This window comes from Rhinolophus ferrumequinum, chromosome 20, assembly GCF_004115265.2.
Source record: "Rhinolophus ferrumequinum isolate MPI-CBG mRhiFer1 chromosome 20, mRhiFer1_v1.p, whole genome shotgun sequence".
NCBI classification, from domain to species: Eukaryota; Metazoa; Chordata; class Mammalia; order Chiroptera; family Rhinolophidae; genus Rhinolophus; species Rhinolophus ferrumequinum.
In genome coordinates this window covers 46,981,807-46,996,530 of record NC_046303.1, presented here as the reverse complement: position 1 = coordinate 46,996,530, position 14,724 = coordinate 46,981,807, and the positions used below count along the sequence as shown (strand labels likewise).

The following is a 14,724-nucleotide window of genomic DNA, read 5'->3' as shown; positions in this document are numbered from 1 at the left end:
GGTCCGCGGGGGCGGCCATCTTGGTAAAGGCCGGGGTGGCGGCCAGCGCGAAGCTGACGCTGGCCGGGCTACCGTGTTTTCCGGAACATAAGACCTAGCGGGACAATCAGCTCTAATGCGTCTTTTGAAGCAAAAATTAATATAAGACCGGGTCTTATTATGTTAGATAAGACCGGGTCTTATAGTAAAATAAGACCGGGTCTTATATTAATTTGTGCTTCAAAAGATGCATTGGAGCTGATTATCCCGCTAGGTCTTATTTTCGCAGAAACACGGTAGATGGAAGGTCACAATGAATCAGTGAGCGGGCAACTTTGGAGTGAACCCAGCTGAAGCCTGGCCCCGCGCGGCCTGGGCGCCTCTAGGCCGCGGGCCTGCGACGGCTCGCCCCAAGGATGGTGAGGCGGCGAGTGTTGAGGCGCTGCCTGCAGCTGCTGGCGCCCTTGGAGGAGCCCGCGCGGCGCCGAGGGCGGAGGAACCCGAGCTCCGGCCGCTGCGGCCACTCCCGCTGCGCGGGGGCGCTGTGGCCCGGAGCGGAGGAGCAGCACAGGCGGCGGAGGCATCGGGCGCGTCCCGCGGTCCCCCGAACCAGGTGAGCCCGCCGCCCCTCCCCGTGCCCCCGCCCGCCGCCACCCCCGGAGCGCCGCGCTCCCTCCGGGGTCTCGCGCGAGGCGGCTTCCTTCCGCTCGCCGACTGTCCCCTAGCGCGGTTCTGCTGCCTTCTCCTCCGTGTCCGGGTGGGGGCCCCCAGCCTGGGGCTGTTTGCACTCTTCGGATATGTAAAACGGACTGTGGGTGGGATTCCGGTCCCCAGCCCTGCCTCCTCCTGGAGATGCTGCGCTGGTGAGTGGCAGGGCTTCATCTGAACGCCCTCACCTCGCGAGTTGCGGAGCTCGTCTCTGAAGGTGCCTGCGTGAAGAGCCACATTATTTTTTTCCCTTGGGAGAGAAACCGTCTCTGGGATTTGTTTTAGATCTCATCTTCTCTGCAAATCACAGGTTGCATCTTCACAGATCGGAATACACGTGGGTGGATCTTCTTTTGGTTTTATGTAAATGAATGGGTTCCTTAGGGCAACTTATTTCTCCTTCATCTATAGTATTTATCTTCTAAAAAATCCATTCCAACAGGTTTCTCCCCTTTTATCTTGAAAGTTAACCAAAGAATGGAAATGAGCAAAAGAATAGAGCGGGGGGGGGGCGGGGTGGTGGAAACCTTGCTTTCTTGAATTTTCTGTATTGTGGTTGGTTGGTTGTTAAATTGGGTATCGTGGAAGGCTTTTTAGAGCAGGTATTCAGATAGGTATCCTCCCCTCCGTCCCTTGAATAGAACTGCCTGGGGTCCTGGTAGTTGAGATAAATAAGCTTCCACGGGCTCCAGAGTTTGATGCACCCCACCTCAAATGAACCTGGAAAATATTAAGAGAATGAGAAAGTTAACCTTTAAAACGTTTAGTTCTTGTCCTTCTTTGCCTTTACTGCAGCTTTTTCTATATATGTTATAATAGGACTCACCTGGTTTAACTTTGGCTTAACATGAAGTGTTTGCTATTTGATAATTCTGATTAATTGAGAAAGTTATTCCTGAGATACAGCTCTCAGAAAACTAAGAATAATTTCTATTTTTGTTAAAAATGGACATCCAGTAGTTCCATTTCTATTTTCAGCTACATTGTTTTTGATTTAGCTGCAGACATCGACATCTTTTAGAAAGAAGTTATGTAATCTTTTAAAAAAAGATTACCTATATCCCACGGTAGTCTGATTTTGTTGCAAGAAAATATTAGGTCTGTTAGAAAAAAATTAGGGCAAGTGTACCTGTTTAAAATAAGAATTTAAGAAAGAGAGATTGACTAAACTTAAAACTTTTAAGTAAATTAAAATATAATCACAATTTTCAAAGGTTTTATTTCGTTACACTTACAGGTTTTCCTGCTGCAAGTATTTCAGTAAGTCTCCAAGAGATGAAAATATTAATACTAATACTTAGTGTATTTCTTATACCCTTATTTTCACTCACATTTCCAAATTATATTGGACAGATTTCATATTGCCAAATTTAATTTTTAAATTAGTCCAATTATAACTGAATTTGAATATAAGCATTCCCTCAGAGATTTGGTTGCTTTAGTTGATACAGTCTTCCTCGTGTGTTTGAAAAAGTTTTTTTGTTACTTTGGGTATTTGTGAGTTTGGAAAACTGAGGGGATTTTTAAGAACATGTTGTATGTGTTTGGAAAAGTACTATTTGCGTTTTGTTGTTTCATTCTGCCTTTTTGTAGTGGTAGATAGTGGTAGATAGCTGTGGTGGGTTTTTTCCTTTCACTCCAGTCTTATGTAAATAAGAATATGGCTGTACCTGGAGAACTGTGTTGATCTGGGCATTTTAGATTGAAATGCATACAAGTAAAAAGTGTTTTCGTTGAAGTATTGGGGAAATGAACTTGCATGTAATTAATGGCTAACAAGCACCTTTATCCTAGAGGCCTGTGAGGGCATGGGTAAAACTGGTATTAAAGGAGTCACCTATGTGATTTCCAGCTTGAGGTTCAAGTGATAGAGCATTCTAACTGCTATAATACTGAAGGATTCTACCTATATGTAATTTATAGTGCTTTACTTGACTTGTCTTTTTATTTAATAACCATTTACTGTGTATTTAGATACTAACAGACTTTTGTGACATTTTATATCAACTCATATATCCCCAGGGGGCAGTTTTGTTATGTCAGAGATGTAGTCGTTTGCCAACTCAGCTGGTTAAATAATGTAGTATAACTTTATAATTTATGAAATTCTTTCAAATAGTAATATATTTATTTTTAGTTTGATTTTATGGATATATAATATGTGAGTTTATTAACCCCATTAAACAGATGAGGAAAACGGGAAGCAGAGCCTGGGAGATTTCAGTGATTTGTCCGAGGTCCTTTAGCACAGTAGCCTTGGACTTTGGCAGAGGACGTACACCGCTGCCCCTTCTTCAAAAGGGGTCCCAGTGAAGCCAGGGCAGAGTGGAGTGGATCAGCAAGTTTCGGTCGGCATCACAGCCGTAGATGGTACCCCTCCCCTTTGCTGAGTGGTCAGTACCAGTGGTTATGGAGGCACAGGTGTATATAGCTGGATCCACATAAAAGCCGCCTGATTGAGAAACAACTCAGTGTGCACCTGCTACCGAGAACAATCCATCTTTCCCCTTGAAGGCAGCAGCTTTTCCTGTTTATCTCCTTTGGGGGCCTTCCCAGATTAACGAACATACTGATTGAACAATAAATACCTGTAGGCTTCTGTACTCTTTTGTAATCTCTCTCAGTGATAAGAATAAAGTTGTCGAAAGGAACACCAAGCTTCCTCATTGTTACTGGCCCTCCTTAAACTACAGACTTGTTTGTTTTGCTTACAAGACCCTGATGCTAGGAAAAGTGGACAACAGCAGTAATTTGTTTTGAAAGCTGTTTTCTGAATTTTGAAGGTCCTTCAAACTATAAAGATGATTGTTCGCTTTTTAAGTTACTGTGTTCATTTCTTTGGCCTGTTTAGAGAGTTCATGAAAACAAGTACTGATTATAGATGATGTAATACAGAATTGTACACCTGAAATCTATGTAATTTTACTAACAATTGTCACCCCAGTAAATTAAAACCAAGTACTGTATATATTCAGAATATTGTGCAATTGTATGGTTGAAGTAATTAATGACAACTTAAAGCATTTCTGGACTCAAAGTCCTTTTTTTTCAACTTGAGGTCAATTTATCTGTTTGTGATCTAAACTAAGTGAAATAACCCCCCTGAGATGAAATGTGTTGTTTATCTTTCCCTGCTGACCATGGGCTTTTTTGGTTTTAAGTGTTTCTAAGCATACTTAAGGTGAGAGCATGGCTACAAAATAATTCAGGCTCCATCACCAGCCAGAGCTGGGCCCTTGGAATGGTGTGTCTTTTTTTTTTTTTTTAGTTTCAGGTGCACAAGACAAAGTAATACTTAGACGTTTATCATTTATATCCCTCACACTGTTTGAACCCCCCTGCCCCCATCCACTATCCCTCTGACATCGCACAGAGCCATTACATTTCCACTGTCTCTATTCCTAATGCTGTACTCCGCTTCTTGTAAGTATATGCATACATATATATGTATGTGTATATGTGTGTGTGTATATATATAATATGTATATATAAATAAAATTATAGTTGGCATTCATTATTGTTCAGCTTCAGGTGTACAGTGCAGTGATCAGGCATCTACATCATCCCTGAGGTGGTCTCCCAAATGGGACACGTGTCTATCGGATACCCTACAAAATCTTTACAACATTATTGATTATGTTCCCCAAATTAATTTACAAAACCCCGTGGCCATTTTTTGGTTACCGACTGTTTTCTAATCCCCTCACCTTTCCCCTTACCCCACCCCCCCCCCCGCCCATCTAGCAACCCTGTTTTTCCTCTTTGTCTCCAATACTGTTTCTGATTAGTTCATTCACTTATTCTTTTCTTTAGATTCTGCATATAAGTGAGATCATATGGTATTTGTCTTTGTCTGTCTGACTTATCATGATGTTCTCTAGATCCATCCATGTTGTTGCAAATGGTAAGATTTCTTTCTTCTTTATGGTTGCACAATACTCCATTGTATAAATGTACCACAGTTTCTTAATCCAGTCATCTACCGATGGACATTTCTGTTGTTTCCTTGTCTTGGCTATTGTGTATAGTGCTGCAATAAACATAGGAGTGCATAAAGATTTTTGAATTGGAGTTTTGGATTTCTCCGAATAGATACCTAGGAGTGGAATTGCTGGATCATAAGGTAGTTCCATTTTCAGATTTTTGAGATACCTCCATACTGTTTTCCATAGTGGCTGCACCAATCTGCAATCCCACCAGCAGTGCACAAGCGTTCCCTTTTCTCCACATCCGCGCCAGCACTTGTTGTTTGTTGATTTATTGATGATAGCCATTTTGACTGGGGTGAGGTGGTATCTCATTGTGGTTTTTATTTGCATTTCTCTGATGGTTAGTGAAGTTGAGCATTTCTTCATATGTCTGTATGTCCTTTTTAGAAAAATGTCTCTTCATGTCCTCTGCCCATTTTTTAATTGGGTCGTTTGTTTTTTGGAGTTGAGTGAGTTTTTTATAAATTTGTGATATTAACCCCTTATCAGATATATCATTGGCAAATAATCTTTTCCCATTCAGTAGTATCCCTTTTTGTTTTATTGATGGTTTCCTTTGCTGTGAAAAAACTTTTTAGTTTGATGTAATCCCACATGTTTATTTTTTCTCTTACTTCCCTCGCACGAGGGGATATATCAGTAAAAATCTTACTCTGAGTAATGTCTGTGAAGTTTCTTCCTATTTTTTCTTCTAGGAATTTTATGGTTTCAGATCTTACATTTAGGTCTTTAAACCATTTAGACTTTATTTTTGTATATGGTGTAAGGAGGTGGTCCAGCTTCATTTTTTTGCATGTATCTGTCCAGGTTTCCCAGCAGGAATGGTGTATGTTTCTGGCCTGACTGACTTCTGTAAAGTGAGGGGGTCACACAGTGATGATCTGAGTCATGAATGTTCAGGTTGGAAAGAACCTTTGAGAGTCTGTACTCCATCTAAGCTCTTTGACAGACTTCCTGTTTCTCCTCTTACAAGAGTTTTCAACCTGTCATGATACCACAAAACCAAAACATCAAAATTAAACTTTTCCACCATTTCCCAGGGATGAGATACTTTAAAATTCTTGGATGAAAGTTGATTCTCATTCTTTTCCTTACATGCTGTCTCCACTTTATAGGTAGACGCAATGTCCAGTGTGTTACGTGTGTGCTGTTCGGAGCCCATGTTTCAGCTGGGTGAATGTGGGTGCTAGTGCACGTAATGAATGTCATCGCAATGAAGAAATTGACATACGCGGTGTTCTCGGCCACATTCTCTTGATTGAGCGCTATTATTAGAGCTTTATAATGTCTTTTTGCTTAGCTGCCCACATACCTTAAAATCATACTTTATACTATGCTCATCTCCAATTTAGTATAAAATGCCCATATTTTAATACAGGTTGTTAAACACATAGCTATGCGTTTATATGGTAGTCTGAGGCTGTAGAGTGATCAACCCTCCAGATTTTCCCATTGCTGGGCAGGGGTCCCAGGATGCAGGACTTTGCTAAAACTGGGAAAGCTCCGGGCACATTAGAGACGTTGGTCCCCCTACCTGAAGGTGTCTCTTCATGGGACTTGATTAATAATTCTTCCCAGTACGAAGGACAAAATGGTGGATGAACTCAAAGACGTCTGTTTAGTATCTTCAAGGCCCCCATGTATTGTTTCTGTTTATAGTGCTTAATAAACTATAAACGATAGCAGTCATGTACCCACATTTGGATCAGGAAGACGTATTTTGGGAGTATTACCTTTTGTGTTTTAATAACTATAACTGTCTCAGGTCATTGTATCAGTTAGGATTAGTTTGGGGACGTCCAGAGTAGGAAAGTCCAGGCATGGTGACCTTTGAAGTCATTCTAGTTCTCTGTGCCATTCCTAGGAAGTGGCCCTCATACTCATGACTCACGATGGCTCTAGGCAGCAGGATGCAGGAAGAATCAAGAAGAATGCTTCCCTTTCCCTAAGGGAGGCTCCCGGAAGCACCGTGTAAGACTTCCGCTTGTATCCCACTGGCCTTTCCTGGCTGGAAGGCTGGGAAATGCAGTCTGTGTAGCTGGTGCGTGGCCACCCTAAGTAAAACGGGCTCTGTTACTGAGGAGCAAAGGGAAACTAGATTTTATGGTAGGCATCTTCTCGTCTTGACCGCGGTGTCACCACTTTATCGCCACAGCATTCCCCAAGGTTTTTCAGTTTTTATTTCCATAATTAGTCAGGTTAGTGGGAATGCCCTTTGTTGAGTTTTGTCTGACTGCCAGTTAGTTACTTTTGCCTCTCTTATAATTCGGTTCTCAGCAGCTCTTTTCAAAAACAGTGAACTCTGCCCCAGTGAAAAGTAATTAGGAGTTTAAGCTCCTGTTCGGTGTTTATTCATTCACTAGATATTTGTTGAGCACTCATCAGGCACAGGCTGCTGTGGGTTATTATAATGTGAATCATCACTGGTTGTGTTTCCTTCTTTTTGGGTTTGGCTTCCTGGGAGTGTAGAGTCGAATTTGTGCCTCAGCAGATCTGTGTACAAGGCCGGGACCTATCAAACTCTGTCCTTAGCAAAGTAGTCGTCCCAGCCCTTGTACTGTGTAACCATTTTGGGGTTATGCTGCCTCTCTAACTTGGAGTATGGGACAGGGAGGAAGAGTAGGCTTTATGGTTGGCAGCTGCCAGGCTGGCATAAATTCGGGGGTACCAGAAAAGACCCTTTCATCCTTCCCAAATGCCTGTCCTATCTTTGTGCCAATGACTGATTCAAAGAAGTGGTTCAAAGAAGTGGTTCCCAGGCTATACATTATATATTAGAATCACCCACAGAGCTTTTAAAAACTACCTGGAGAGTCCCCATTTGACATTGTGATTCAATATCCTCAGGTGCAGTTTAAAAAGCTCCATAAGTACAGACACTCCCCAATTTACAATGAATGGTTCAACTTACAATTTTTTCTACTTTACAATGTTGCAAAAGCAATACACATTCTAGTCAGTGTGACCCAGTTGGCATGGAAGGAAAAGTATGTTATCATTTCAAGAATTTGGGCCAGTGTGTTTTGGAAATGCCTTATTCTAAAGACTGTACAATTTTCATTATTCAGAACCAACATTTCTGTAAACATGATGTTAAGCCAAAATCACTCTGTATGTTTGCGTATGATTTTTTTCCCCTCAAGGATTTTGAATCCTTGGAGGTCAGGGGCTTGTATTGCCCATCATACCTGGAGAGCTAGGACTTAGGTAATGTACACATTCAAACAGTGTTAAATGTAACTTGAACTTTGTTTTCACTAGAGGTCCTTAAAAGTCATACCTGCAATCTTATTACCTGCAATCTTATAAGATTGCAAGTCTAACAGCTGTTTGATGTATCAGATTTGTTATGAAATCTCTTCTGAATATTTCATGCTCAGATTAACCCCCTGGTCTGCCTGATAAACCTGTGAAACTACACTTTCCCCCAGTAGCTAACTTTGCTGTTCTCAGGTGAAAAATAACCATGCACATCCCTTGTTAACCCAGTCTAGGGAAAGTGGCTGGATCTGAGTGGCTGCTTTAGCTGGGGACTTCCTGCGAGGAGTGGAACTTGGGAGGAGTATCCCAAGGCCAAGGCTGCCTTAGAGGGGACAGACAGCTTTGTGGTGGCCGAGGCTGGCTCTTTGGTGCAGCCCAAGATTGTTAGAATTAAGAGGTGGAAGGGACCCTGGAGGAACAGCGCAGTTCTCTCATTCTACAGATGAACAAGATGAGTCTCAATGATAATAAATAATGTTTAACGGTTACAAAATCCACTAGCGTGAAAGTTGGAACCAGAACTGAAGTCCGAAGTGAAAGAATATGCTTTATTCCTCATTGCCCTTCCTTTCTGTCTGGGAGCTATGCAGACACAGGTTTCTTCATTCCTTTTCTGTATGGGTTATACTTTAAAAATAGGTTTTGGGGGCATAATTGATTGAGACAGAGACAGGAGAGACGGGTACATTTTGAAAGCATTTTTAATTTTTGGCTTAAGGAATAGTAAATGAACATTTAAGATCATCTAACACATTTAGGATACATTTTTAAGTTTCACAGGCATCAATTTAATTTCTTTCCTTCCCCCCCTTTTCAGTTAAACAATTGTATATCACTTAAGTATTATTGATTGTACCAGAAAAGAATCTGTGCTCTTTGGTTGGTATTGTTTTGAAGATATTAAGGAAGTGATAACTATGCCATTTCAAGAAACATTTTATTCATATTTTCTCAATTTGCCATAACATGCCATTTGATTATCCCAAAGATTCTAGTTGCAATACTGTAAATGGTATTTTTAAATGAGCTTTGGTCTTAAGCAGGCTGTTTACCTTATTGTTTCTAACTCTAATCAAAGTTTTGTTTCAAACTCTAACCAAAGTTTTCATATTTACATATAGGAAATAACTCTTATTGTACAGGAAGTACCTACAGTGTTTATGTTTTTTGGTGACTTAAAATTTGTTAACAGCCTGTGAAATGACTTCATTATATATGTTGAATTTTGTCTAATGGCAAAGAATTTCCAAAGTTGTTGGCATTCTATGATCAAGAACATTTGTTGTCCTTGACTGTTTTTTGAAAAGAAAACATAATCTCTAATTTGTATCCCAAAGAGTCCGATTATGTTTTTGCAGTTATTCCTCTCAAAACTGCCTTCTGAGTCACAGGGTGATTTTGGTAAGGCAGAATTTCTTTGTGAATTTTATTTTATCAAATGACAAAAATAACACAATTTAGTAACAAGTTTGATGTTCTTTATTCAAGGGAAAACAATCCTTGGATTGGGGAGTACAGTGACTCCCCTCCCTAGGGTTTTTGGACAAGAGTGAATTTTAGAGTTAGAAAAGTTACCTCAGGAACAAGTCAGGAGTAGCTAGGAGGTCGGGGCTTTCCGTGTAAGGCCAGCAGGTCCTTTTTCTAGGGTAAAGTAAGCTGAGATGGGGACTTGTGATTGGTGTATGTTAGGTTTCCTTGGCAGGTGTGTCCCTTGGTCTATAATGGTGATGTGGGCCAGGCCACTGGGGCAGCCTGCATTTCTGGTTTCTGACACACAAATTCATTTTATAATTTGTCAAAGTAATTTTTCTGTCAATAATCAGATGAGCACTTTATAAGACAAAAAATTGTTTCTTAACACAAAAACATGCTGTGATTTTTATAAAGGATAAGGAAACTTAGAATTTTTCTAAGAGTACTTTTCTTCATAAAATTTTTAAGGAAAGAAAAATTTCAGCAATCTGAGTTTTTAAATCTTTCTGAAATTCTAGAATGTTATCTTTCCCCTGAAAAACAACTCATTTGGATCAAGATTTTAGTTACCTTATTTTTTACTCTTTTACTGAATATAAAAATAGAGTAGTAAGAACAGTTTGCTTTTGTATAGCACTTTGAAATACTAACTTCCGATGTCACTGATCTGCCTTACAGTCCTTGGAGGAGGTATTTAGGCGTTATCTTTACGTAACAGCTGAGGAAGCCCAAGTTTAGAGAGGTTAAGTTACTCTCTCCACATTAATATCTGCAGTTAATGGTAGAGTTGGAGCCCTATCTCCCACTCCCAACTAGTGTTCTTTCCACTTCTGTGAAGATGAGCTGTTTGGTGAGATATATAGACTTATATTTGCAAACATCTAAATGTATATTATACAAAGGGTGCCAAAAAATGTATACACATGACTTGTATTCATCTTTGTTATCGGTATATATCGAGTATTAACAATTTTAATAGTTTTTTTCCTTTCTTAAAATGTGTATACATATTTTTGGCACCCTCTGTATATGTATACATGTATATAACTTCTAACAATTTTGACTCAATAATTATTAAAAATTATCATAACTTATTTTTAGTGTGCTCCTAGCTATTTGCTTTGCTTTCCTTTAGCTTTTTAGCAAAACTGATTGTTAAGTCAACAAAGTGAGTTAAAAATGAAAGTGGCTGATATGCATTCTTTTCTTTGTTGGTGTATGTTGTGTATATACCTCCCACAGAACATGCTCCCTTTCATTACTCAGTGTAACTTCCCAAGCTCGTCCCACGAGTTGCCTAAATGCCTGTGGGGGTCACCGTAATCTCAAGGGAGATCTGTCCTGCAAAGAATGGGCAGTTTAGTTTAAACTACTAAGCCTTTTGCAGGCACCTCAGTGAATTGAAATAGTCATTAGCTATGTTATCTAGCATTGTATTAAAAGGATCCTTTGCTTCACTACAGATAGGAGAGCTAATATAGGATTGTGAATTTAGTGTTTTTAGGTATCTGAAAACACAGTTCTGAATATTTTTCAGATTTAATAGCACCTTTGTTGGTATGTGATGGACAGTCACTCAGTATTTATTAAATGTCAACTCTAGGAATGATGATTGGCAGTGTCGAGAATTATGAGTATGTTGTAATCCCAAGCATACATTATAGTGTATTTTTTCTTTAATTTTTTTTAAATGATAAAGCAATGCATTCAGTTCTAGGCAGCTGGCAGATCTTAAATGTAAAAGAAAGAAAGGATGAAACATTTGTTTTTGAAATAGAGAATTCTTGTTTTTTTGAAAGCGTGTTACCTATGTGTGCAGTTATTAAAGTAAAATATTTGTACCTGGCAGACTTATCTTCACCAAATGTCACAACTCAGACCTCTCTTTGATTAGAGATATGGGGGTAATTCCTTCTGCTATTAAGTAGGCAATTAATCTTCAAAGAAATGTAGAGAATGTAGTTGATAATTACTAGATGGCATTTATGTTGTCCTTTTTTGTAACAAATTGTCCTTTAAAAAAGAACATTTATATTTTGTATTTATCAGTTGTCATAGGGCTTTGTTACCTTTAAATTTGCTTCTGGATTCTAGTGTTATAGTCCAAATTTAGCTGTTCACAAATTTAGCTGTTGTTCACAGAGGAAAGGAGGGTCAGCAAATTAATTATGGTTCTGATTATATCTAATTACCAAGGCTGTTTTCACTTTTGTTCCAAAATATAGAGGGTGCCAAAAAAGTATATACATTTTAAGAAAGGAAAAAACTATTAAAATTGTAATACTCAATATATACCAATAACAAAAGATGAGTACAGATAATGTGTATACATTTTTCTGGCACCCTCGGTATATAGTTTCATATATAAAATTGTGTATTTTATCAATTTTAAGAGAGATTTTATTCACATTTGAACACCGCTGATATCAGGATATGTCTGTCATATAATGCATGACATAACTGATAACATTTTTACTTTCTTAGTGGCACATAAAATAACAGTGTGCCTTACAATTCATGGTGTCTTCTAGTGGATGAAAATCAGTGTAACGTGATGATCTTTATCAGGTTTGGAATCCCTTTGAAAACACAGGCTGTTTAGAGTTTGTTTGTTCTCATGAGTATGCACATCTTTCACTTACTGTTGGCCTAAGATCAAGGCAGAATTTTCACTTACATTGTTAACTTTGGAGGTGGGTATATAACAAGGAATCATTGGGAAATTTGTTGCATTTAATTAAGGACACCCCAAGCTAGATGTTAAGGGGTTCGTCTGAGTTGGCAAGGGCTGAAAGCTGGTGACGTAATAGCACCAGACGGAGAACCCACTTGTCTTCATTTCTAGTTTTCCGGTCATCTTAGCTTTGATGGTTGGAGATGACCCTGTGAGATTGTCGCTGTATCCACTGCACAGTGGCCCGACGGCTGGTATTTGATAAGGAGCCTTCTCATGTGACCCAGGCCTCAGGCAGGCTTCACACATCTAGTGGGCTGAGGTCACTTTGTCACAGGAGCTCCTATCCACTGAGTGTGTCGTTTTGCACATTCACCAAATGGATTTCCAGTACATTTCACCCAAAAGAACGAGTCCAGGTTGTCGTGGTTCAGACTTTTATGTCCTTCTGTTCCTTCCCATCATTTCACACTTGCAGTGCACAGTGTGAAAAGGTGTCTCTAGGGACAGTATTTTGTGTTGCTTGAACGACTTTGTAGTACACATGCCCATACGCTTCCTCTTCCCGCCCCAAGGGTATTTCCAAATCACGTGCAAAATCATGTGTGATGGCAATGGGGGTCCTGAGGTGGGAGCACGATGTGCCTGAGGAAATAGTTTAAGGCCACGTGTTGGAGCAAAGGAGGTGAGTGTGGGCAGGGCTAAAAACACACCATCTTACTGACCTTTGCGCTCATTCTGAGAACAAAGGGAATCCCCTGCAGGTTTTTCCTTTTTGTTTGTTTTCTGTCAGCTTTGCCTTTAAAAAGATCACTCCTGAAGACTGGATTTTGTGTGTACTGGGTGAGGGGTTGTGTTTAGAGAGGATGGTTATTTGGTAGAGACCTGTTTCCCTGGACTGGAGTGAGAGCCTGAGTGGATGGGAGGTAAGAAAATGGGGATTGTGTGAATAGACAGCTTTGAAAAAGTTTATTTTCCAGGGAGGAAATAGACCACTGCACCCATTTTTCACTCTCATTGTACTCTCCAGGCCCCTGGAAAGTCCCTGTTCTTTTATTCTCACTGTTGTCACCACCAAAGCCACCTGGATCCCAGGGGCATCCATTTCCACGGAATGTCAGTGATGACTTCCTCTTGAATTCTTCCGATGACTTCAAACCTTACCTCAAGCTGGGGCCGAATCCACCGTCTCTTCTGTACTCCAGATGTTTGCTTTCCCTTAATTCCTTTACTTGATCGGTGGTGCTGCCATTTCTGACTCCTCCCACTTTTGTACTTTCCCTCCCCGCAACCTGCCCTCCAAATTGTCCCAAGTTTGCGACCATCCGACCATCCGGAGACTCTGCAGTCTTGGTGATTCAGCCTCTTTATTGTCTCTTTGACTTACTCTGTTCTTCTCTTCTCCCTGTCACTTCCTCATCACCTCTTGATTGGGCTGCTGTCAGCCTGTCAGTGCTTTAGTTGAAAACTGGGGATTACAATACTTACCTTGAAATTTTGCTCCTGTGTTTCCCTGAAAATAAGACCTAGCTGGACAATCAGCTCTAATGTATCTTTTGGAGCAAAAATTAATATAAGACCCGGTCCTATTTTACTATAAGACCCAATATAATATAATAAATATAATGTAATGTAATATATAATATAATATAAAATACCAGGTTGTATATTCATTTTTGCTCCAGAAGATGCATTAGAGCTGATTGTCCGGTTAGGCCTTATTTTCGGGGAAACACGGTAGGAGGAGTAGTTAAATGAAATGTGTAAAACATGTAGCCGAGTGCTTCACTATTAGTGGATGCTCTGGGCTTCTTCTGTTTCCTACTTGCTTTTATTTCTTTTTCTGCGTGGCTCCAGCTCCTAGGCACACCCTTTGTTTTTATCCTGCTACCAGAGTTATCTTCTCCACATACACCCCTTTTTAAGCACCTTAGGTTTTCAGCATTGCCTCAGGGTAACCAGACTTCCTTAACGTCTCAGTCCAGCCCCCAAATCTACTCCCATCCTTCATGCCTTTACTATCTTGACTCTTACAAGATTTTCTTGCTTCTTATCTCCCAGCTGCATTAGATGACTAGATGTCTAAAAGCCATTTTCACATTGCTTTGTCACAGGTTTTTGATCCAGTGCTCTTTTCTCCTTTTTCCCTATCCTCTGATTGTTTACAACAATGAGCTCTGAATTTATTACATATTGGTAGACTTATATATGAATTCATATGTATGTGGATATATGTGTATATATGCAGACATGCAAGTATCTCATAAGCTATTTGTCATCACAAGGGGTAGCATAAGGTAGGCTCTTCTATTTATTAGACATATTATCTTGGGGAATAACCTAAAGTCTCCAAACTTGTCTGTTTACATCTATTAAATGAAGTGGGGTTTAAGTGTCTTTGTTTCTGCCTTTTGTAAAGGCCTTGGCATGAACTTAATTATAACCCAGGTAGAATGATTCTATAAGAAGAACTGAGATAACTCACCCAGATCCTTTGCTTTCTAATAGAATTTGAAGAATTTAGCTATATGACAAATCAGCAGGAAAAGGGACAAAAGACTTAACGTTTGGGGAATGGCAAGCTCTTGATGTACATTATGCCATTGAGTCATTTGAAACCCCCACGAGGTAAGTAGGTAT

At 39.9% G+C, this 14,724-nt stretch overlaps 1 protein-coding gene across 5 annotated transcripts in view; it reads left to right on the top strand.

The window, feature by feature from the left end:
* Positions 1 to 217: 217 nt before the first annotated feature.
* Positions 218 to 14,724, top strand: part of NAPEPLD (N-acyl phosphatidylethanolamine phospholipase D) — a 35,143-nt gene continuing 20,636 nt past the window's right edge. Inside the window, exon 1 of one of the 5 annotated variants that reach the window (XM_033088879.1) lies at positions 218 to 592. In XM_033088879.1, the coding sequence (XP_032944770.1) occupies positions 396 to 592 (197 nt within the window). In that variant the 5' untranslated portion in view covers positions 218 to 395. Of the gene's footprint in view, positions 593 to 683; positions 1,025 to 10,206; positions 10,261 to 12,748; positions 12,770 to 13,114; positions 13,292 to 14,724 lie in introns of those variants that run through there. The other 4 variants (XM_033088880.1, XM_033088882.1, XM_033088883.1 and 1 more) reach the window with 4 other exon arrangements.